Below are 25,705 nucleotides of genomic sequence, written 5' to 3'. Positions count from 1 at the left end.
AGGTGCCTCTCCTTAAAAAATTTATAGAAAAATTTTGACTCCAAATATATTTGCTTTTGTTTTTCTTGAATCCACTATATGGCAATTTTTTTTTTTTTTTTGTTTAGAAGAGAATATGACAATTTAAGAGACCATTTGTTTAAATAAACAAGTGAATATTCTTACAAATCATTATGTAATGAATAAAAAAATATAGCTCAAAACCGATTTGGAGCTAAACTTTGTCCAAAATTTATATTTAAACAATATTTAGTCAAGGACCAAATCTATCGTTTGGGCCAAACTTTCTTAAAGTCCTGCACAGGCGCTCAATGGTATTCGGTTTGAAAAGTAGTATGGAACATTTGCACAAATTTGTTAAAAGGTGAGAGACTCTTTCCCCTTGCATTGGGCTTCTTATTCATGAATCTCCTCCTTGTATTCTCCCCGGTTGGGCCCATTTCATTCAAATTTACAAAAATGGGCCCTTACATCCCCAATCAGGATACCAAGAAGCCCATTAAAATGACCAATGGGCTTATTAAGACTCCATCGGGCTTTTCCACTTGGATCACTTCCTCTAACTTACCATCTCATCCAGGTGCAATTATCTTTTCTTTTTCTTTTTTTTCTTTTCTTTTATATATATATATATATATATATATATATATTGTTTTTTTGTTTTTGTTTTTTAGATAGAATTATTATCTTTATCTTTAAGACACACCCAAAATAAATAAAAAATAAAAAAACCTTCTAACATTGAGTGAACAGTCTTTTTTACCATATGAAATGTCAGTTACATAGTACGAGTTCTGTCAAGTTAATTATTTAATGCTCGTAATTAAGGTAATAAGCTTGCTCGTTTGTTAATAAAATTTGCTTTAAGCAATTATCACCTTTCTACTTAGATTAAAGAGAGCCATTATTTTTTTAGAACAAGCGTAGATTTTATTTCTAAATAAAGTTCTTGGTCTTTCTAAAAAAGAAACTTCTAGCCCGGACTGGACAGACCAAAAATAGAATTGTCTCCTTTTTTTAGTATATATAATTTAATATTTTTTTTTCATGGGAATTTAATTTTTTTTAAAAGAGTAAAAATTTGATAATCGACCCTTCTAGCACGCCGCTTTTATTTATTTTTTGGTTTACAAATATTTGGATCTCCCGACGAGGGCATGATCACAGGAGGAAATTGGAGTTGTTACAAGATAAGATTAGATTCCACACTTCCCAATTTCTCAGCAAAATCTTTACGTCATCTCCATTATTATTATTATTTTAAAAAATATTTATTTCAATAGTAAATTTATACATTAAAGGTCTCCGACACTCATTGACACCTTATTTCATTAGAAAAACAAGTTTGTTCGTCTATTTTGCTTCAATTAACTCAGAAAGATGGAGTCCAGTTCTTCAGATGTGAAACAACGCCTTGCAAGAATCTCAGCTCATCTCAACCCTTCTCCTAATCTCCAGGTTTCCCTTTGAATCTCTTCCCAACTAACTATTGTTCAACTTTGCAAATTCTCTATGCTCTATATATATGTTAATATAATTGATTGAATATATTATCATAATATTAGGTGGAGGAGAATTGGGTTTTGAGCGGCGAGAATTGCCGGGCGAAAGGCGGGTCACCCGGATTCAAAGTGGCAATTCTGGGTGCTTCAGGTGGCATTGGGCAACCACTAGCCATGTTGATGAAGATGAATCCACTGGTTTCAGTTCTTCATCTCTATGATGTTGCCAATACTCCTGGTGTTACTGCTGATATCAGTCACATGGACACCTCTGCCGTTGTAAGTAGTTACTTCTTCCTTCTTCTTTTCTCTCTTTTATTTATTTATTGTATTTTAACTTATGGGTGAATTTGAATTTGGACCACCTTCAACTGTTTTGTCCTATATTTTGGTACCCATTTGGTTTGTCATGTAATTGTTGTCGGGGTTACATCAAACTTTTTATTTGATAATTTGATAGTTGGGGAGGGAGATTTGAATCTGAACATCTTTGTTGAAAACAACAAGATGCGCTAGTTGAGTTATAAGGCTTTTGACAGAAGAAAATACCAAAGGGGGAAATAATTTACAATGCACAAAAGGTTTTTAGGTGATTATACAAAAAGAAAGGTCTTACCAATGCACAAAACACCCACTTTTGTGGAGTTTTGGAGAGGTGATTGGTAAGCAGCCTTACCCCCAATTATTTTTTGGAGAGGTTGATTCCCGGACACGAATTCATGACCTTTTGTGTTTAGGTGATTATCCAAATAGAGGCCGGCAATTTTGATCGGGATAGTCATTTTGCTTTTTATTTGAATCTTTGAACTTTGTTGGGTAATATTTTCAATGTGGTGAGGCGGGATTGACAAGTATCTTTAAATGTATAGGTGCGTGGGTTTTTGGGGCCGCAGCAGCTGGAGTATGCCCTTGTGGGGATGGACCTTGTAATCATTCCTGCTGGTGTTCCCCGTAAACCGGGAATGACAAGGGATGATCTGTTCAACATCAATGCCGGAATTGTTAAGACACTTTGTGAAGGAATTACCAAGTTCTGTCCAAATGCTATTGTCAACTTGATCAGTAATCCTGTTAACTCCACAGTTCCAATTGCAGCAGAAGTTTTCAAGAGAGCAGGCACCTTTGATCCAAAGCGACTTTTGGGTGTAACAATGCTTGATGTTGTTAGAGCTAATACTTTTGTGGTATGCACAGTCAATTTCAGTTTTTTTCTTGTGTTTCTTTATTTTTGGAAACTTGGAGTGTTATTGGTTATAATCCAATTTGACATTAGCAAGCATAAATATACTAGTTTATGGCTGATCACTCTGATTGTTATCCCAACTGTCCTTTTATTTTTCATTTTCATTGACCATTCATATATTATTTCTAAAGCACCTGTTAGTATAGGATTTAAGGCTTTTGTGAGTACCCCAAGGGGTGGAAGTCACTTCCTTTATTTTTGACCAGTGCTAAGAGAAAAAAGTGTGTGTGTGTGTGTGAGAGAGAGATGGTATTATGCCATTACATGGAAATGTTTTCCATGATAACTAATGTAATCTGATGGGATTATAACTGAAAAGAAGACTTCCAGTGATATTTGTGACTTGGAGGCAGGGCTTTTTTGGTCAGTTGTCTTTCATATTGTAATTTTTTTTTGTCCGTTTTCTTTTCTTCTTCTTTTTTTGTGGTTTGGGGGGGGGGGGGGGGTTGTGGGGCAAAGGTGAGGGCTGTTGCAGGGGAGGTTAATGCAATAATCTACTTTTGTTTCTGAACCTAACTTAAAATTTTCCTTTATTTTCTTTTGGGTCTGCTGCAGGCAGAAGTTTTAGGTCATGATCCCAGAGAAGTTGACGTTCCAGTGGTTGGCGGTCACGCAGGGGTTACAATTTTACCTCTTCTATCCCAGGTTGAAAAAAAGTTGTAGTCAAATGCTTGTGTTTAGATACCTGAAATAGTATGCTCTAGCGCAGCATGCAGATATTTCTTTCTTTCTTGACAATTGATTGTATACAGGTTAAACCTCCCTGCTCTTTCACTCCAAAAGAAATTGATCAACTGACAGATCGCATTCAAAATGGTGGAACAGAAGTTGTTGAGGTACAGAAATACATGTTTGGTTTGCTCTTAGGAATATATATTTTGTGCTGTATTTTTCTTTATTATGTGTACAATGGACTTCCATTAAAACATTTCACTTTTGTGAAATGGTACTACGGCATGCCTTAGGGATGATTTTTTCTTATTGGTAAGTTATACATGCACATCGTGGGTCTTTAACCCATGAGCTTACTCTTCATCAAATTATTGTAGGATTGCCATTGGAGCCAGAGTTCATTGGCATAAATTTTTTAGTCTTTAGGAGATTAAATGACAAGGACCATATGATTCTCAGAACTGACATAGACCAACTTGTGTGCTTGTTTTGCCAATTACATGGTTGGCTATTACATGTAAGCCTTCTTGGTCTTATGAACATCAATTGAATTGGATCTCAGTCTCACAGACCTAGTTTTTTACTTGGATCAATTGATTTACACAGACCTTATAGGTGTTCTACAACACATCATAAGTTTGGAGAGTGGTAGACTGTTTTACATTCATGTGTAAATAACTACCTAAATAGGAAGTAGAGGGAAAAGAAAAGGCTTAACAATTATAAGATTAGGGGAAGAAGAAATAAATGAAGAAAAACTTACCTGCAACTACAACAGATACTTTCCTGAACCAGAAAGGCTTCCTGAATTTCTTGAGGCACACTAGCTTACTTCTACTTAAATTATGAGCGAAATGGGCTGACAAAGAAATCTTTGCTCTAGAATGTTTATGAAGCAATTGACTAGAATGCAAATTACACCCTCAAAGTTTCGATTCATTTTTTTTAGCTCTTTATATTTAAATTTTTATAATTTTAGTCCCTAATGTTTGGGATCATTTATTAATGTCGTTCTTTTTTTTTTTTTTTTTCTCCTTCCTATTAATGGCATGGCACTTAAATGCCAAAATAATGTAGTTTTAGCTTATTAAAACTATGCCATTGGCCGTAGGCAATCCACTTATGGGCGAAAAGTTTAGTGTTTTGACTTTTCCCCCCATTTTTACAGTTTCCTATACACACCACCATGGCTAGTTGCCTCTTGACCTATCACCCACCCAAAAACCTCCTCCATTGAGCTCTGCCCCTACCATACTCACCCACCATAAATACCGCAATTGTTCATACCGCTCAACCAAATTAAAACGGTGACCTAGACCCACAAAATGCTTCCTTCCATTCCCTCAACCTGAAATCCAAAATGTCAAGCCGCTTCCATTCACAGCCATGGCCAAAACCCAACATCCTAAGTCACTTACAGATTCACAGTCCAAAAACCAATTGGATTGCCTCCTGCAATCAGTGGCCTAAACCACACCTAGATAAATCCTCAATCAAAGACCAATTACAACATATTATTTCACCTATGTCCTCAAAAAAGCATTATGCAGATTATCTGTCATTAAAAGAAAACCTTAACCCTAATTAAATCTTTCTAATTTCAATTTTTACACCCACTGCAGCTATAAGAAAACCAACCCTAACTCCCTCAGTCCCAACCCAAACTCATCTTTTCCCCAACACCTAAAAAAAACAAAAATGAAAGAGAGCCCAAATAGAGCCGAAGTTGAGTGAAAAAGTGGAGGGTGTCTTCTCTTGCTTCTGATAGCCGTGAATAATCGCAGGACAAGTAGCAAATTGGGTTCTAGAAGAGCCCTTTACTAGTTAAAAAGTGGGACTTATATACGGAGACATTATGGACTAGCTCTTGTTTGGCGTATTGTATCACCGTCACAGCTAGCTCTTGTTTGGAGTGTATATAGAATTTTAAATTTAGCTGATTATGAAGCCTGCAGAACTCACCTGCACAAGACTGCAAAACCTTAGACAACATGCTTGAAGAACCATACAATCATACATAAAGCCTGGAGCCATTATAATTTTCAATATTGGAAAACTGGTTTAAGCCAAGGAGAAAGTTCTGTGTGGATATATGGCTTGATGAAGGTAGATTCAGTGATCTATTATTGAGAATAAAGTTAGCAGCACTATCTAATCCAGAAGGGTATTATATTAGAGTCATATAGAATCATAGATAGAAGAATATGGCCTCATAGTATGTTTCTGTTGGCACAGCTTTCTACGAGTGCATCATCTGATCCAGTGCACTAGGGTTTTTTTTTTGGTAGGCATGGCTTTTTTAATTAGCGCATCACCTGATTCAGTGCGAGGATAAAGTAGCTTTAGGAGTCTATATTGCTAGATATGTAGCAAACTAATTTCCTGAAAATAGAGACAGTAGTTGGGACATGTCTATATATTTCTTAGCTGCTACCTTGAAATTCACTGACCAGTTAGCAGATTTTTTTTTTTATTATTCTTTTATTTATTTATTGAATGGGTGGGCGGATTTGAATCTTGAACGTTTCTATTGGAAATATCAGGAGGCACCGGTTGAGCTACAAGACTCTTGACAACTAGCTAGCTAATTCAATAGAGTGTCATCTAATAGATGAGGCTGGTATTCACTGTATTATGACCCAAATGCTATGTTCTGGTTTAAAAATACTTGGGAATAATGGAGACAGTTTTGTTTCCTATTATAAAGTATTTTTGCATTTAGAACTTACTAAAGTAGTTTGATTGCTCTTCTTGCTCGAGTTTTGATTGATTATCTTTCCAGGACTCTTATCTAGTTTTGTTCTGTTGTCATTATGTTTTTCACAGTGAATTCTTATTTGACTCAGCACTGCTGACATTATTTGCAGGCAAAAGCTGGAGCTGGTTCTGCAACACTATCAATGGTTTAGTTGTTTTCTACCTTTTCTTAATAGTTACTTTATCTATATCTATCATTTCCACATAATTTCCATGCCTTTAACGGTTGTACTCACTTTGAATATAACAAAATGTAATTAAAAAAAAATGCAGGCATATGCTGCTGTTAAATTTGCAGACGCATGTCTAAGGGGCTTGAGAGGAGATTCCGGCATTGTTGAATGTGCATTTGTTGCTTCTCAGGTATATTCTGAGTCCCTTTTACTTTAGCATCTTTGAGTATCTTCTTCTTACTTTTAATTTTTACAGTTTCAAATTGTGTTTGTTTAAGAAATAATGCATTTCCTGTTCTAGGTGACCGAACTTCCTTTCTTTGCATCCAAGGTACGGCTTGGCCGTACAGGAGCCGAGGAAATATTTTCTCTGGGCCCTCTGAATGAGTATGAGAGGTCTGTACAGACAGAGCATAATTTAATTCCCTGTTCTATTTATATGATGAGTTCTAAACTAGGCAATATTATAAACAGGGCTGGCTTGGAGAAGGCAAAGAAAGAATTGGCGGCAAGCATTGAGAAGGGAGTCTCATTTGTCAGAAAATGAGAACAGCTGCAAATAACCTGGTTGTCCTGGATAATATTCCAATCCTTGTGGATCATCATCTGTTTATTCAAGAACACAGTTCCTGAAAATAAGTGGTTGGATTTTTCTTATAAGTTATAGTTGTGCTAGATATAAGTGCCTTGGAGCTGCCACAAAGAGGTTTCAATCACGAGGGTTGCTTGTTTGGGCTTAATTGAAATTCATGTAATAAATTAATAAATGGTTATGTTTTTTGAAAGAGTCCGGTTAATATGTGTTCTTAGGGCACATATTAAACTTTTTATTTTTGAAAACATTTTCTCGAAAATTAAAAAAACTGTCATTATTTTTTCAATTCTCAAAAAAAGTTTTTCTAAAAATGAAAATTAATGTGTATCTTAAAAGCACACATTAGTAAAATTCTTTTTAAAATGTGAACTAATTTTTATTTTCAATTTAATTATACAGTAATTTATCTCTATCCAAGGTGGAGTACAACCTGCTTTTTACTTGGCAGGATGTTTATTTTCTGGACATAAGAACATTGGAATTTGGAATCTACCAAGAGGAGAAACGAATATCGGAGCCTATTCCAAGATGAGTATTTTCTTATCTTGGGAATTGGATTTTCATCAGTTCTTTCAGTATACTACTATTTCCTTAAGAAACCGCCAATGCCTAGTTTTCAGCAGTTCTTATTACTGTTAATGTGTCTATTTTAAATTTTTAATAGGGAAAAGGTAACTGATGCATCAGAGCGGGTACTCCCCATTATAATTTGATATATTTATATTTTTGAGATTTAATAAATGGTTGTTAATATGATTTATTTAAGTATTTTGAGAGTTAGTTTTGGTACAATTTGAATATTAGGCTTAATTATGTCTAATCATTTTATTGAATATTGAGTTTAAATAATATAACTTTTTTACTTATCAATAAACACCTAACACATCAGTAATTTGTAAAACATTCTATAACTTTAGCATTTTCCTCATTTTGAAGGCCATAAAAAAATTTAAAAAATCTAAAACAAAATACACAAGTTCAAAAAAATTAGCCCTACAACATAAATTACCAATAACAAAGTTAAAAAATTTAAGCTCAATTAATCAATTTTACCTAAAATAAACAATTTGGCCCTTTAAAAATTTTTAAACAAAATAATTTTGTTCTTACTAGCAATAGATGCATGCTACCCAAAAAACAAACTCATCGGCTAAACAACAACAAAGCTGGAAGTTGAAGGCACCACATGCAGCCAACAGCAGAGCTATTCCTCTAACTCCAAATCCTGGCTCACTCACTTAGGTTGAGTTGAAAAATTCATCAATTCAAACCCATGCACCCTCTGATTACTTCTTTTTATCAATTGACATTCTAAGTACTAGCTCCGTCACATAGGTTTGGGTTCAAAAATTTATCAATTCCAATCCACTTCTTTTTATCAGTTCACATCCCAATATTTATTTTTGACATTGGGGGGAATTAAGAACTTGAGTTTATTAATAAATGGATTAAATACACTTACAGTTAAGCTTATGTCTTGACTACTTTCACTCTGATGAGGCTGGGTTTGGTGATCCATAATCCTTTGATGTGGAAAAGCATGTGAGCACTACGGACCATTGCTAGATTGACTTTGGGCCTAACAGATCAAAAGTGTGGATTTCTACATTAAGGCCAATAACCTTTTCAAAGTCCTCAAAAGGCAAAGCTATTTGTTATTATTATTATTTTTTGAAAAGAGTATTTGCTATTTCTAGTCATCTTTCAATTTTAATATGTTTTCACCCACTGAATAATATGCCTACATTGCTTTCATATATATATATATATATATATATATATATACGGATTGAGTTCAAGTTATACCTAGTGTAACTTTATGTGCTTTTATATATGTATATGTGTGTGTATATATATATATATATATTAAGTTTAAGTTACACCTGGTGTAATTCTAAATAATGTTATAACACTCAATAACTTATTATAGAATTCATATTTTGAAATCTCACCATTGAAATACATGTTCTATATGTTCTTAACATTCATGCCAATTTTCATGTCAATTGGATGTTATTTACCATTTGATCCATAAACTCATCTTTTATGCATTATTTTAAATTACAAAAACTTGAATTTAAACAATTGATTGATGACATGACTATTAATTTTTTATCACTTTGAAATTTTATAGGCATAAAAAATATATGAAGATAATGTAATCTAATAGTAGATTTATTAAAATTTGCATTCAATTAAAAAATATTGAGTGATATAACATTATTTAAAATTATACAAAATATAATTTAAACCTAATTCTTTATATATATATATATATATATATATTTATATATATATATATATATATATGAGTTGTAGGGCGTAAATGATTTATGGGCCAAGCCGAGGAGGATTATGGCCCAAGTTCAACAAAATAGACTTTGGGTACCGCTGAGGGTAGTTCAGTCCTCGGCAGACCCAAAGTTCCCCCTCGTAAAGAAGGATAAAAATGGTATAAAACTGAAACTCGGAAAAAAGATCTAAAATATCCAGGGAAAGCTGCGGTTATTATCATTTAATGTTCTGAACCCGACAGGGCCGCATTCTTTCGCTTTTACAACCACCCCCAATGACTTTGGGGGATAGACTGATGGGACAAGTATCAGCCTTGGAAAGATTGACCCTATACGTGGATGAAGGATAAATGGATACAGGCGAGTATAAAAGGAAAACTAAGGAATCTTGGGAAAGGGCTGGGAAAAAGTGGCCAAGAAATGAGAGCCTCCCAGCCCACCTCCATGAGAAGTACTCTAGGGGTGACGATCATTTAACCTTGTATGAACCCCCTGAACAACCCACCACCTATCGATTAAGGCCTAGCCTTTCAAACCCACGCTCTACAAATTATATTGTTAGGGCCGTTTTACGTGCGAACCCGACACTGTTACGGTCCGCCACGAATCGTGACCCTACATGAGTACATGCACTTTAAGAATCTTATAACTTAATTGATACTTCTCGGTAATTTCAACTAACACAGCGATTTAAATTTCTCTTTCTTTTATTGTGATTGAATTTAAATCACTTTCTTTGATTGTGATTGAATGATATACACATACACGTGCTTATGCACCATACAAGAAGTGTGAGTGGAAGAAGGTGCGGTAGTATCGTTAGTGTTGGTTGGTGAATAAATAAAGAAGAAATGATGGATAAAAATGTACTTGAATTATAAACTTTATTGACTCGTTATGGATACGGCAACTCATATCGGCATGAAATGAATACGTGCAGAAGCTGAACAATGATTATGAAGAATTGGCCGTGAAACATTACATAATTAAAGCAAGAGTTCCCCTTCTCATTTCCTGCCTTCTTGGCCCCCACCCTTTCTGCTCATCAATCGATACACCCCACAAACTTCTTTATATGTCTGCATTTATAACAAAAACCATTCATCCTTTACTGTTCATCAAGCTGTCATCTCGCTCTCTCACTCTCAATTGACGTGTTTCACTTGAATGGTGAACAGTGTAAGATGTTTACTTTCCATTTTTATAATCAAGATATTAAGATGTGGTAACTCAAGGGTAATGTAGTTGTTCTGAGGTTTCATAGGATCTATAAAGTTGTTTTTTTTTTTTTTTTGAATGGATCTATAAAGTTGTTAGATTTAAATCTTCTATTAACTATTTTTAATAATCCCTACGGGATTTTTTCAGTACGTGTGGAACGGTACTACTTACTTAGGAGATTAATTAAGTAATTAAGTATCTGTTTAGATTGCACTTATAAGTTAGTTTATTGCTTATTTTTATTATTATTTGTGAGTCTCATGTGAGTCATTTACTTGTTTTAGTTTATTTTTGCTTAATTTTTTTATTATTTGCAGATTTTATGTGAGTTAGTTAGTTATTTTATTTAACTTATATCTTTATTTATAGTATTTTTAGCAAAAATATTTTAGGAGAAAATACTAAAACCATAACTTTTTCTACAACTTGCTCATGTGGTAAGTCGTGAGTGATGAGTCAACAACTCCACTACTTACAATTTACAACATAAGTAAGTTGTGACAAAAGTTATGTATTTAATATTACTCTATTTTAAAAAAAAGTTAGATAAATTATTCTAAACCAACCTTAATGCACACGTTCAAAAATATTATAATAATTAAATTTGGACAAAGATTAATTTTTGTAGTAATACTCTAAAATTTTAAGAGGGTAGGATTGAATATAAAATTAAGTAGTGGAAGAAAAAAACACTTTGCTCATTCTGTGCTAAAATTACTATACAAACTTAAAAAAAAAAAAAGACCTAGCGCCTAAAGTTTAACATGGGCAAAAGTTTTTGATTTACTTTACAGCTTTCATTTGCCCCTGTGTCTCCTTACACTTTTTTATTATGGTATTTAATATTCAAAAGTTACGAACATGTATGAAAGTTGAAAGGTAGAGTCACGTCCAACCTTTTTGCTTTTCCAACATCACCTCAAATGTCTCCCTCCCTTTGCATATTTTGCATTAAATGTGTTTTAATAAAACAAAAGTGGGGGTGATTTAATGAAGTCTTCATTTCCATTTTTGTTTTTTACTTGGGTGCATGTATATTCCGTGCAATAAAATTCAGGTTTGACGTGTGGAACAGTGTAAGTGTATATGCAGTGCTGGTGACTGGTGACTGGGAGGAAGATCATATTCATTGCTAGCTAGACAGCATGAATGGATATATATATATATATATATATATATATGTAAGGACGCGATTTGTGGCGGACCGTAACGGTGTCGGGTTCGCACGTAAAAAGGCCCCTAACAATATCATTTGTAGAGTGTGGGTTTGGAAGGTTAAGCCCTGGTTGACAGGCGGTGGGTTTTTCGCGGTGTTCGTACAAGTTTAAGTTTTCCTTCACCCCTGGAGTCTTTCTCCTGGAGGTGGGCTGGGAGGCTCTGGTTTTTGACCACTTTTCCTAACCCCTGTTGGGTGCACTAACTTTTACATTATATAGTCCTTCTTGGTTGATCCTAGCCCTCCACTTGTAGGTCAGGCAGGAGCTTATTTCTATATCCATCCCATCAACCGTCCCGTCTAACTTTCTATTAGTTGCATGGATCGAAGTTTACACCGTCCAAACGTCTTTTCTCATTAATCAGCTCTGAGTATTGGCAGATGCATTTACTGAAGAGGGGACGTATTTTCCTTGGTCCAATTTCACACCCTGCTTCCCTATGGGTCCCATTCCGTTCACATCCCCTTGAGGGGGCTTTTTGGGGATTGCCTACACCATGGTGTTGGTCTTTCCATTGAAACTTTGGAATGCCGAGGACAGGGTAGGTTCTCAGCCGTTCCCCTTGCTACCTCGGCCACTGATCATTCGTCTTCGGCAAGATACCTCCTCGGCACGGGCCCTGGGCCCAGATAGAGTTTGGGCCGGATTGCAGACCTCTCGGACCCACAATATATTTATATATAGAGGATTTTGTTAATGTGTGTCCTAAGAGCATACAATAATAAATCATTTTTGAAAAAAAATTCTTGGGAATTAAAAAAGTATCGATAACTTTTTCAATTTTCGAGAAAATGTTTCTAAAAATGAATAGTTTAATGTGTGCTCTAAAGGCACACATTAACCAAACCCATATATATATATATATATATATATTTAATTTGTAATTAAAATGAATCCTTATATTCATAATAAAGTAATAAAAGCATGTAGATACAATTTTTTTTTTTGCCACAATTATAACATGAATTATTATAAAAATTGTGACTAAAGTTGTGGGTGTAGAAAAACTAATAACTTTATCTACACCATTATATAAAAGCGTCTCGTGAATGTTTATTGGTATAAATCACATCATCCATTAATTTGACATAGACATTTTAATATTCCACTCCTTGGGTATCCATAGTTCACTTGATGTAACCACGGGTATTAGAAGCAGATTTGAAACTCATTGTTGTCTTTACATTTAAGTTTGATGCCTTATCTTCCACAGTGTAGAGTGGAAACTTTGGCCTATTCTGTCTCATTCTTTTTTATCCTTTAACACTTTATCTTTGGTAAGCCTTTAAGAATATAATATCAGGACACTTTCAGGAAAAAAAGGCATTGCATTACTCGTGGTCTCTACGTTGCCGTTGGTCCTTGGTTGTAGTTGGAAAAAAAAAAGCAAAAAAATGACAAAACGAGATTATATTCCTGCATCCACCTTCCACCTATTGGGAAAAAAAACAATATTGGGAGTTGTTGGACCATCATCCAATCACACTTTGACCAATTAGTGTCGGAAGATGTTTGAAAACATTTTTATAGTTGTAAATGTTAAGGGTGAGTTTGGTTCAATTTCTGAAATTGTATTATTTGAAAAAAGGGCTTTTTGTTATTGCTAATCACTTGATTTAATGTGGAAATGCAAAAAATCACGTTATACAGCCAAAAAGGCATGATTTGTAATTAAATTTTACCAAACGCATTTGCAAACGTAAATTCTTTTTGCCCAAAATATGATAACCAAACATGCACTTACAATTGAATAACGCTGTGAACAATTAAATAAAAAATAAAAAACAAAAATGAGAAGATGAATAAAACTCCTCACCTAAATGCTCAATTTAGGTTCCAATATTATGTTAGTTACCAATAACCTCAAAGATCGAATTATGAAAAAAGTGGACTAACAATATATGGCAAACACAAGCTTAACATGCTGAAGCAGTTGGCAATTCATAAAGGATTGAACCAACTTAAGCGAAATTCAATGAATATAGTTTTCAGTGGGGATATGGCCTTTTGGATGTGGTTTTCTAATTTCTATAGCAAAAAAGAGGAAAGAATTGTTTGGTAAGTGCTTTTTGCTCTCCACCATGTGTAGATAGTTTTTGATCAATGAGGTGGGTTAGGCCTTAGATTGTTCACTAAATTCCTATATCAAAATAAAGTGTTGTAAGAATTGTATTTTAATTAAATTTGGTTTATATTAAATCGAGTCAAGAAGATGACTCATGGCTCAGAAGATTGGACCAAGAGAAAATATTCTCACTTGAGCCAATGTCTGACAAAAAGTTTATGAAATTCTCGCTCAACCTTCACTAAAACAAATTTTAAATGAAAGTTCATGAGACCTTTGCTCAACACTTATTTAACCGAGCTTGCATGAATAATTTAACAACTTTAAGGCGTCTGTTCACCCAAAAAAAAAAAAAAAAAAAAAACCCAACAACAACAACAACTTTAAGGTGTCTAAAATATTCAAGTCCTCTTTCTAGAGTGCTTTTATTTGTGAGACTTTTTCAAACTTTTTCTTTTGAGAGTTCCTTACCTTGAGCCTTAGCCGTGGGATTTAAATGTGAGTGTAATAGTGTTGTTATTCCAAAGTGCATAAACTTAAACCTTTGTCACTGAAATTACTTATTTCAAAATCGATTGGTGCATCTTAAAGATGGATGTGTCTTAGAAAGCCCATAGAGATGTTACTCTAAATATTCTAAAGGATTTTAATCTGAATTACATCGTAGATAATTGGTTAATGGATTGGCTCCAAATTATTGACATTTCAGTGTTCTCATATGTGACCATACAGAGTTTAAATTCCCGCTACCCTATTCTAAGGGACAACAAAAAGTCTCAAAGTTAATATCTCACGTCCTGTGTACAACTGTACCATTGAGCAAAATACTTATTCGTGACATGGACATAACATACTCTTATCTTTTTTTTTTGAGAATCTAACATACTCTATCTTAAAGCTTCATAAACAAAAATAAAAAAATAAAGAGCAAAACATCTATTTTACTATTAAGTAGCTATCAACGGCCCGCTGATCTAATTGCGTCCCAGCTCAAGCTCAACTTAAAAGGGGGTGAACTTTCGACTCGTTAACTCCCTTTAGAGGTAAACTTGACTTTATTTTATAAAGGGAAAAAAATAAAAGCCAACCGATATGATATTCAAGATGGTAACATTACATTACCTTTCTTTCTTTCTTTTTTTTCCTTTTTCTTTCCTTCTTTCACTCTCTTTTTTGGCTTAAAAGATAGTAATATATCTTTAATACTACTTTTTACTTTTTCTTCTCTTTTTTCTTTTCTATGAGACAAGATATTATATATAAGTATCATGCAATATCATTATACAAGGTACTTTATTGAATCTAGAAATTTAGATGGCTTTTTTTGTCGAAAGCATTGAATGAAGTCAAAGAAAACAAGAGATGGCAACATTAAATTAGGGCTGTCATGTGGGGTGCGACATCAAGAATTATCCTACCTACACTGTGGACTTAACCCTTTCCCCTATAATTTTGTATTTATTGCTCAGACCAAATTCTCCGTCTAAATCTGTTCTTGAATTCTCTTTATATGATTTTCGTTTCATATACTATTAACATACCGAAAAAGTTAACATATACTGTTTTTTTTTTTTAAGAACTCTTTATATTTCTCATAAAAATAACATCAAAATTTTTCTAAAATGATCCATTAACAAATATTCTAAAGGTACCCATTAACTAGACCCTAACATATAGCAACTATTAGTTTAGAACAACACAATTAGATCAATTTTGAACAGCCATTGGTTAAGTGAACAACACTAATATTGTGCAATAAAATGTCAATGCAGTAGAAAGTTAACAACACAATATGGTGAACACAAGAAAACCAATAGACAATCGTTCCAAAGTAAAAACCATGGGTAGGGTTTGACCTTACCAACCCCAAGGTAAAATAAATCCATTAACTAAATCAAATTTTGTACAAGATAGAATTATCTAACTCTAAATGCTACTACCATGGTTTTAAAACCAAACCAGACCGGCCGATCTGATCAGAAACCAAGTATCAATCCGGTCCGGTCAAAAACGCCCAAAATTGATCAAAAATCAAATTAAATGGTTTTGCCTCCAGTCTGGTTTTTAAAACCATGGCTACGACCTAGTAAATACTTACTGATGTTATCTAATGTAACTTCTAATCCACGAACTCATTAGTTATGGAGTTTGTTGCAGGCAAACCTCTATTTATGACTTCAAGTACCCATATGAAGATTCTAGTCTAGCATTTAACTTCTAGAATGTGCAGCAACCTCAATACAACGGTTATTGATGTAGCTTTTGAGAGCAAGGAGCAGAAATCCTTGAGATCTACAATAAGAAAACTCTCCAATAGCTTTTTTCACATGCTCTAGGGGTTTCTTATATACCTTAGGCTGTATATGGGCTCAATTTATGTTTTAGGTATGTTGCATTTTGATCAATCCAAATAAGCTCAAAAGACAAAAATCTTAGGGCTCGTTTGGTAGAACATTTTAGTAACATGTTTTCAGTTTTTAAACAACATTACACGCATTTCCACACACTTTTTCACTCATACATATTTCAAAAAAATACAAACAACATTACTAGTTGTTCGATCGATCAAATAGCAATTAAAAAGTTGTCAAAATTATGGAACCTTGAATCTGAAATACAAAATTAGGTAGCTATCTTGACTTCAGAAATATACTTCTACAAACTAATACAATACATATGTTGTTCATAGTTTGCAAACCTAATGTAGGTTTTATTCATAAAATTTTATTTCCTTGTCTTGACTGTGGAAGTATTTTAAAAATCAAAACTAGTAGTATCTCCATATATTAAAGGAAATTATTAGTTATTATTGTATTTGTCCACTATCATAACAAGGAAAGGAAAGGAGGTGCAGGGCTATATAGTACTAGCTAGTGTACTAGAGAATTTTTCTAAATCCTTGGTTTTTTTGTGCTTTCATGCTATATAGTACTAGCTAGTGTACTTCTACAAACTAATACAATACATATGTTGGAAAATTAAAATTATTTTACTATTCAGCTTATTTTTGCTACTATTTATAGGTCTCACTGTACTCTTTGGTACAATTTATGAGACTCACTGTATTATTTCAACTAATTTTTACCTTTATCTACAATACTTTCAGCAATATATTTTTAGTTTCAGCAAAATAAACGGTATTCAAACACATTATTTGTTGCTGAAAAAGATAACATAAGACAACTAAGTACAGTGAAAGGAGTTGACTCGAATATGAAAAAACTATTTGATAGATATATTCATATATGAGGAAAATGAGACTATTTGATAGATATGATATAGTTCTAGCAAAAGGAGAGGCCGAGGTTGCTAGACAAAAAGCTAGTCCCCTATTGGAATCCCATGTTTGGTAGATTTTTTAAAAAGTTGTTTGTCATATTGGGATCATTTTGTTTCTTTTCAAAGCAGAGTAGGATTCTATTAAAACTAAAAGTTAGAGTTCTTACACATTTTAACAATTTACACATTTTAACAATGTGGATAAATCAAAATCTAACAAAATTTGTAATCAAAATCTTGCAAACATTCACATTTTACATTTGTCCATTCTAAAATATTTTGTCCTCTAAGTTTGGTGTAATAGAGCTTCCTAATTGAAATTTGTCCCAATTCATCAATCATGAAGCAATGATACGCGGAGCTATTGTACTAGTTTTTCTTTAGAACTACTAGTTTGATAATCCACTTGGAACAATTACTATTGCAGCATGCGTTATCTTATCTATTGTATGCTTTTGCATATTGTCAATCCATTTTCCTTTCAATTGAATAAAATTCAAATTTCTAGTTTGGACTTATTATTCTTAGTGAGTGAGAGTAGGTTGGATTAGGTTTAATCATTAATATTTAATATCACGCTGCTTACCCCACTAGTTCTTAAGGGCTACAGCTAATGGGCAAATCCTAATTTAGAGCCATTTTGTCCTCTTGCACAGTAACCTTTAGCCTTTCATCTATTGAGTTCTATCTCTAGCTAAGCCAGTTGTAGCAATGATACTATTTGATCAACGGTCTAACCCGATCCATAACCTACATAGAGGAAAAGGTACTGAGGTGATATGTCAAAGTCAGGTTGAATGAGAGACTCTCTGATACTTAAGTCAGCATACAAACTAATAGAAGAAATGTTAAACGCTGCCTTCTTTTCTTGTACTTGTACCGGTGATCGTCCCCCATTAATATTTATGTTGCTCAAGGATGTAATCCCTTCAATACATCAAAGAGATTATCATGTTTAATATACCCTCCTTAATTCAAGGGTTATCTCATGAATATTGAGATACATACTGATGAGTCGGAAATTTATGATTGTTATTAAACTAAGATCGTCATTTACCAAGAAAAAACGTAACGCATTTATTAGGCTCATTGATGATAAAGCGTAACGGACGAAGCAATGGTCACAAAATGAGTTATGAACTTCAGACAGAGACTTTGTAACGCACTAGTCATTAAACATAAATACAGCAATTCATTGCTCATTAATTATTCACACAACTATAAAAGAGAATGCAACAGAAGTTAAAGGTACACACAAATACTTTCGAAAATCACACTCCAATCAATTCTCTCTAAAATCTTTCTCCCTTACTAACTTAAGCATCGGAGGTAGTTTGGCTAACGCCACACTGGCATGTTACTCTTCCACCCAATTCATTTTTGTAGGTTTTCCTCCAACAGAAATGACCCTAATTACAACTTAGTCCATGACCATCCACTACGACGAGAAGCTCAACTGCTAATTTTTTGCATCATCACATACTATAGATTTTAGTGTTATTATGCAAGTATGAATGCATTTTAGGATGTAAAAGAGAATGGAATATTAGAGAAGTTCTCTAGTAATGCTCCCATGTGTAAACCCTAATGTATGCAATAAAACTTTTGTATTATAATTTTGCAATAACTCTAATGTATGCAACTGTGAATCATGAGAAAAAGAAGATGATAGATTCATGTGTAAACCCTAATTACAAATTTACAATCACTTATGTCATGAAGTTTTGGTGTAGATGTGGTATGGTATGTAATAATAAAAGAACAAGAACTGATAAATAGAATTTTTTATTTCTTTTTATTTTAAAAACTCATCCTAGCTAGCCCATTTAAACCGACGAATACAACATTGAAGATTCTCCCATACAAAGACATCATTTTTTTTTTTTGGTAAACAAGACATCATTTAATGTTGAAAGAAGAATCAAACTTCGTAACCCATCAGTCAGAGACTAAGCCAAAATATGCTAACTCCCACAAGCCAAAGCCCCAATCTAGAAGTCCTTTACAAAGATGGGACATGCCACGTTGATGAAAGGATGTCCCAACTCTCATGCAAACAGATCTTTCACTCTTCTTGCATTTGTCATTTCAGTATCAAACACTGGCGTACGCTTTCGCATAGATACCTTTCGCGCCCAATTTTATATTCGAGTGAGTGGACTGATGACTGTAAATTGGATAGTTGTTTAGCAAGTGTTCACCACTTTTTTTTTTTTTCCCATTATATTTAAAATGGTTAAATATATTATATATTAGCACGTGCTCTTGTTTGCTAGGAGCCTAGGACTCTGTTTTTTTTTCAGCCCTATTTCAAATAATTTTTACATTTTTTGAAGAGAAATTAGTTTTTAGCTTTATCTTGCATTATACAAGTAAATTACTAAAATATGTTATTCTCAAAAGCACAAAATCCTAAAAAAATTGGTTTGAAATTGGGTGTAAACTTGAATGTGTCATTATTATTTTTTTTAATTTTAATTTAAAGTTTTTATTTTTGAGAAAAATGTTGTACCTTTATTAAGAAATGTCAGTCATATCAACTAAAATTACAGTATTGAAATGTGGAAAAACATCCTTCATTCACACCAAAAATCCGCTTACATGTCCAGCAATTTTATACTGAAGAAATGAACAACAATAAAGTTTTCAACTAAACATTTTGCCTCATCAATCAAATGACTGTAAAACGCCAATGAGACATCCTCACTCCTCAAGGCATTGAAGATTATCTCTGAGTCTCCCTATAAAATAAGAGATGACAGTCCAATATCTTGAGCAAAGGTTAAGGCCTTGACAGCTGCCATAGCTTCCACAATTGCAATTGAACTTGCGAGGAGGATCTTCTCGGCCATGAATGCCATTACTTGACCCTTTTAATCCCGGATTACAACGCCTATTCCAACTACGTTTTTCTATTTAAACACGGCCCCATCAAAATTGATTTTGAGGTAAGATCTCGAAGGAGGCTAATTGATTTTGAGAAAGCTAATTGATGGTATTTTTTAAAGCTAGTTGGTAGTACCGTATTAGTAGCTCAACAGTAAACGCATAGTATATAACAAACACTACCAACCAGGCAACCGGGACGTGGGCATTGTCTGGGTCCTCTCAAAAATATGCATAGAGAGCAAGTTGGCTCCAAAATATAATTTCTTCTTATATGTCCTTTTCTACTAGTTAATATTCACCAGCCCAGTATCATATTTGCACCAGAAATATTTTTTACATGACACAAACACCCTTTGTAAATGTATAGTCACATAATATAATACATATTCTGTAGAGAGGTATTTTTGGAAATTTCAGAAGACTGGAAGAATCTTCATTCTAATAAGATTCAAAAGTTGAACAAACCAAAAAGGACACTCACCAGCTCTGTAACAAACAACGTGTTGCATTACATGTCAATCACGTGCGAGGCATATGACCAGTCACTTTTGTGGGGAGCTAAAAAGGGCCACAATACCTCCAAAAATCCGCAAGAAAATTTGAGTTCCAAGCAGAGATAATCAGATAATTGTCGGATTGGCGGGTAGAAGGTAAAATTCGAAAGTTATTTTCATGTCCCCTAAACCTAAGAATTATCAAAAACTTCAACACTATTCAAAATTTTGCAAAATTCTAGAGTGCTCTAACTAGTTTGAATAATACCACAAAAAGCTCGATTTTGTGCTCCACCTGATATGATTGTGTCGAGTCCAATGCACACAAGCGGAAGAACATTAATTATATCATAGAAATTTGTAAAACACTTGAAGAGCAAGATGCAAAAGTATAAATAGATAGCTAAAATAGTTATAAGTAGAATTTGAGTGAAGTTTGCAAAAACTGAAAATGGATGATGCAGAGGTTTACATTCGGAAATTCAAATGAAGATGGACTGCATTTTACTCTTCATATGAAGAAAAGTACAAGTCCATTAGTTCATGCTACGATCAATTTTTAATTCAGAAAAAGGGCTATACATAACCAGAAAGCCAGAGAGTTCTCACTTTTCACTCAGCTTTACTCTCTACCAGGGAAAACCCACAGTCTCGGTAATTGAAAGGCACTGTTTTCGCAAATGCCTATCCAATGTTGGGGTCCATCATCATTAACATTCACAGACCACAAACACATTTTTCCATATACCCCGTTCATGTCTCTTTCAATTTCCCTCCTCACACGTCAAATACAAATACACTGACTCGCCTTGCATTTTTCCAAATGCAAAACTCTGGCTCTTGACGTTAACAGGGCAACACAAATGGAGGACCAGGACAGTACGTAACAGCTGCACCATAAACAGACATCAGAGGAAGCACAGTAACAAAAGTAGCTACTAGTACTAGCGCATGAAAATGACAAAACGCAGCAAATATCCGATTATCACCCCCCCAATCTTACACTGTACACAAAAACTTTGAAACATGTACTAGTACCTCCTTAAAGTTAGAGCAAACCTTAGCCAACCCTCCCCCAAAATAAACAAAATTAAAAATAAACGCTGAAATTATAAAAAAGAGCTAACACAATCCGTGGAATTTTTTAGAACAAACACTTCCACTCCCAACAAAACTAAAAACACTTTCTTCAAATGCTTAGAAGATCAGGTGGTGGTGATTGAGGTTGTGCGTCTTTCGAGTCTTTGGTTGTCGTTGTTGTTGTTGGAGAGTCTACAATGGCTGATGTTGGGGATGACTCTGATGTGACTGTTGAGTCTCCTTGTTTTGAGTTTGGTGGTTTTGGAACCTCTGTTAGAATTTGAACCACTTCTCGCATTGTTGGGCGCTCCACGGCCTGTTCTTCGACACACAACATTGCAACGTAGAATACGTGCATCACTTCATGGAGGGGAACTGAGGGGAGTCTTGGATCAAGGATTTTGAGAACTCCTTCCTTTTTCGAGTCTGTGATTTTTCGGACCCATTGAACTATGTCCACACCATCCCCAAATTCCCCAACTGGTTTTCTACCAGTAATTAGCTCTAACAGAACCACACCAAAGCTGTACACATCGCTCTTTTCATCGACCTTAAGAGTGTAGGCATACTCTGCAAAAACAAACGCTTTTAATTAGAACCTATATAAGGTACTATAACATTTAAATTGCACAATTTTTTCAATTTGAGGTCAACATTTTACCGACGGACCATTTGACAAATAAACATAATTGTGATTGTGTTCATAAATAAAAGTCTTATACAAGGAAGAGAGTTATGGTTTACAGGGTTATAGTCAAAATTCAAACATGAAAGAGACAAAACCACAATCTAAATAATGCAAGAATTCATTTAAAACCACAGTACGAGACAAAAAATCAATGTTGGGTTTCAAGATCTTTGACATAATTAAGACTTTGAAAACAAAAGTTAGTACTTGCATGTCTATAGGAACACAAACCACAACAACAAAAATTCACAATTAATATATCACAGCTGTGAATCATATCATACCTGGTGCTATGTATCCGTAGGAGCCAGCAATCGCAGACATACACTCTGAAGTGCCCGAATCTTGCAAAAACTTGGCAAGGCCAAAATCAGCAACATGAGCTTCAAAATTGGAATCAAGCAGAATGTTGTTTGATTTCACATCGCGATGGACGATCAATGGGGAACAATCGTGATGCAAATAGCAAAGGCCCTTAGCAGACTCTATCGCAATCTTGTACCTGGTATCCCAGTGCAAATGACCTCCCTTCTTGCCATGAAGTACCTCACCTAAGCTCCCATTAGGCATGTACTCATAAACCAAAAGATTAGTCTCATGGTTTGAACAGAACCCCAATAATCTCACAATGTGTCGGTGCCTAATCCTCCCCAAAGTCTGTATCTCCGCGTTGAATCCATGGTCATGGGAAGATCCCCTGCTCATTGCCGGAAGCCTTTTCACGGCAACCTGTTCAGCATTTGGCATGGAACCCTTATACACAATACCAGCACCACCTTTGCCTATAATGTTATCCTCCTTCAACGAATCCAATACATCATCAACCGTGAAATCCAACCGTTGGAACGCCGTTAATTTCCAGGCACGAGACTCACTGGCCTTCTTCAAAGACCTGGCTTTGATGATTGCTGCCACAGCAAACGCAATGGAGCAAATGAGCAATCCAATGACAAGCAAAAGTTTCAGAGAAGCAGAGAGTGGGCCTTTCTCATGAGCTTGGTGAGTTCCATTGGCAACCCCATCTTTGCAAGCCCCTAAGTAAGGACCGCACAGATCTGGGTTCCCCAAAAACGACGTGTAGTTAAAATAGCTGAATTGGCCAGTGCCAGGAACCAAACCAGAGAGATTGTTATATGAAAAATCAACAGAGGTCAAGCTTTGCATAGTTGCTATTGAAGCGGGAATGCTACCAATAAGATGATTTTTCGAAAGGTTGAGGTAATTCAGGATCCTCATACCAGTAATCTCGTTGGGAATCTGACCCGAAAGATCATTTCGGCTGAGATCAACAAAGGTTAGAAGTTTGCATTGGCTGATTTCAGGTGCAATGGGACCTGAGAACTTGTTGTGGCTGAAGTCTATCTTGGAAAGTTGCTGTAACCTTCCAATCTGAGGTGGGATTGGACCCGAAAACTTGTTTCCATCAAGGAGTAGCTTCTGTACACTAGAGAAGTTACCAACACTCGAAGGCAACGACCCCGAAAGCATATTGTTGGAGAGACTAATCTGTCCGAGATTAACAGACATCGAATTGGTCTCAGGAAACTCCCCCACTAGGTAGTTGTCTTGCAGTTCTACTTGTGTCAGCGCTGGCAAGTCAAGAAGGCCTTTTGGTATTGAGCCATTGAAAAAGTTCTCACCCATACGGATCCGACTCAGTGACTGGCATTTCCCTAGTGATTCTGGAATCGGACCAAACAAGAAGTTTCCCAGAGCAATCAGGGTCTCAAGCTTATTTCCTGAACACAAATTAGGAGGCAGAGACCCAGTAAGTTTGTTGGAAGAAAGATCTAGAGTTTTAAGCCTTCCATTCTTTCCCAAACCCTGAGGAATGCTACCGGTAAAGTTGTTCTCCCACAACTGTAAAACCTCGAGCGCCGGCAAGTCTCCGACAAAGTCGGGAATAGCGCCGTGAAGCTTGTTGCGAAACAAGTTCAACAGCGTCATGTTCTTCAGCTGAGCAAACGAGGATGGAATTTCACCGGTGAGCATGTTGTTCGACAAGTCCATGGATTTCAAGCTCGCCAAATTCCCAAGCTCCACCGTCAAAGACCCAGAAAGCGCATTCACTTGCAAAAACAGAGTGTCGAGCTTCTGTAGCTTCCCAATCTCCGGTGGTATCTCTCCGGTTAACCCACAGTTTGCGGCGTCGATACGAACAAGCTCCGACAAGTTTCCGATCTCGGCGGGAATGCCACCCTCGTAGGCATTGAAGTATCCAAGGTAAAGCTCACGCAGGGTCGACAAGTTTCCGATCTCGGCAGGTATAGTGCCGTTCAGTTCGTTGCCGGAAACAGCCAAATACTCAATAAACTGCCATTGTCCGTACTGGGTCGGGATCTGACCGGTGAAATAGTTACCGCCGAGATGCAAATGGCGAAGGTTAGGCATTTCAGCGACAGTCAGAGGCAACTCACCGGTCATGTTGTTGTTGTAGAGATCGAGGACCTGGAGGTTCTTGAGAGAAGCGAGTTGGGTGGGGAAAGTGCCGTTGAAAATGTTGTTGGAGAGGTTGAGGTAGCGGAGAGTCGAGAGAGAAGAGAGCTGCGGAGGAATGGGGCCGGAGAGTTGGTTAGAGGCGACGGTGAGGTTGGAAAGGAAGCGGAGGTGGGCGAGGTCAGGGGAGAGAGTGCCGGAGAGATTGAGACCCGAGAGGTCAAGAGATGTCACGTGACGGTGAGTGGTGTCGCTGCACGTGACGCCCGTCCACGTGCAGTGGTTCGTGGTGGCGTTCCATGATGAAAGGGCCAATTGTGGGTCTTCTATGAGGGACTTTGCGGAGAGAAGTGCTTTGTATTCTGGGATGTGGGCTGAGTGAGTTGTGTGGATTTGAAGGTGGAGGTGGAGGAGGAGGAGGAGCAAGAGGAAGAGCTGCATTTTTTTTATTTTTTTTGGATTGGTATTGGGATGGGGGGGGGGGGGGTAGATGGAGAGTGGCTGTGGTGGGAGTGAAGAGAGGTTCAGTGAGACTGATGAGAAGGGGTTGAAACTTTGTACTTTGAAGCTAGTGTGATTTTATTCTTCAATCTTTATTTAAAATACTGAAAAAGTAACTCATATTATTAGTATTATTGATTATATATTATTCTTTATTTACTACTCCTATATGGCAGTAGCAAGTAGGAATAGATAGGTCATATTCAGCCAAAAAACAAAAAGTAGATATGTCATAGCCATAGGGCAGGTTTTTCAATTTTTTTTATTTTTTTGGGGAATACTTAACAATATGATTTTTTTTTTTTTTTAATTAAAGTAGATAGGTCCTAGCTTTAAATTTTAATCATGAAGAGATGCATTGGGGGTGGGGAGGTACTTACAAATTACGACTTACGAGTAGAGAGAGAGAGAGAGAGTTATACTTGAAATCTTGAAGGTTTTTCATTTAATCATTTATTATTTTTATTTTGGATGTATGTTTATTGTTCATTAACTAGGGCAGGAAGGATTCAGCAAAAAAAAAAAAAAAAAAAGGGCAGGAAGGTTCCAATAAAAAAAATTTAAAAATAAATAGATAAATAAATAAAGGGCATGCATGT

The 25,705-nt window shown here is 35.4% G+C and overlaps 2 protein-coding genes across 2 annotated transcripts; one reads left to right on the top strand and one right to left on the bottom strand.

Moving 5' to 3' along the window:
• The first annotated feature begins 1,100 nt into the window (after positions 1-1,100).
• Positions 1,101-7,187, top strand: LOC115995496 (malate dehydrogenase, glyoxysomal-like). The gene is made up of 9 exons (XM_031120083.1): positions 1,101-1,458; positions 1,566-1,781; positions 2,372-2,686; positions 3,301-3,390; positions 3,498-3,581; positions 6,285-6,320; positions 6,448-6,537; positions 6,649-6,743; positions 6,822-7,187. Exons 1-9 carry the CDS (start codon positions 1,381-1,383, stop codon positions 6,892-6,894), a joined length of 1,077 nt encoding a protein of 358 aa, XP_030975943.1. The 5' UTR covers positions 1,101-1,380; the 3' UTR covers positions 6,895-7,187.
• Positions 7,188-20,882: 13,695 nt separating this feature from the next.
• LOC115994178 (leucine-rich repeat receptor-like serine/threonine-protein kinase BAM1) lies at positions 20,883-25,182 on the bottom strand. Its single transcript, XM_031118236.1, has 2 exons — positions 22,454-25,182; positions 20,883-22,051 (listed from the first exon to the last, which is right to left on the bottom strand). Exons 1-2 carry the CDS (start codon positions 25,044-25,046, stop codon positions 21,591-21,593), a joined length of 3,054 nt encoding a protein of 1,017 aa, XP_030974096.1. The 5' UTR covers positions 25,047-25,182; the 3' UTR covers positions 20,883-21,590.
• Between the last annotated feature and the right edge of the window lie 523 nt (positions 25,183-25,705).

This window comes from Quercus lobata, chromosome 6, assembly GCF_001633185.2.
Source record: "Quercus lobata isolate SW786 chromosome 6, ValleyOak3.0 Primary Assembly, whole genome shotgun sequence".
In the NCBI taxonomy this organism is placed as follows: Eukaryota; Viridiplantae; Streptophyta; class Magnoliopsida; order Fagales; family Fagaceae; genus Quercus; species Quercus lobata.
The sequence above is the reverse complement of the archived record's forward strand: the minus strand, read 5'-3'. Positions and strand labels throughout refer to the sequence as shown.

Excerpts from the sequence above, each read along its gene's own strand:
- LOC115995496 (XM_031120083.1), top strand. The coding sequence starts at position 1,381 with ATGGAGTCCAGTTCTTCAGATGTGAAACAACGCCTTGCAAGAATCTCA. Across the intron at positions 1,459-1,565 it reads ACCCTTCTCCTAATCTCCAG|GTGGAGGAGAATTGGGTTTT; the intron begins GTTTCCCTTTGA and ends TCATAATATTAG. Across the intron at positions 6,321-6,447 it reads GTTCTGCAACACTATCAATG|GCATATGCTGCTGTTAAATT; the intron begins GTTTAGTTGTTT and ends AAAAAAATGCAG.
- LOC115994178 (XM_031118236.1), bottom strand. The coding sequence starts at position 25,046 with ATGCAGCTCTTCCTCTTGCTCCTCCTCCTCCTCCACCTCCACCTTCAA. Across the intron at positions 22,052-22,453 it reads CTACGGATACATAGCACCAG|AGTATGCCTACACTCTTAAG; the intron begins GTATGATATGAT and ends TTGTTTTTGCAG.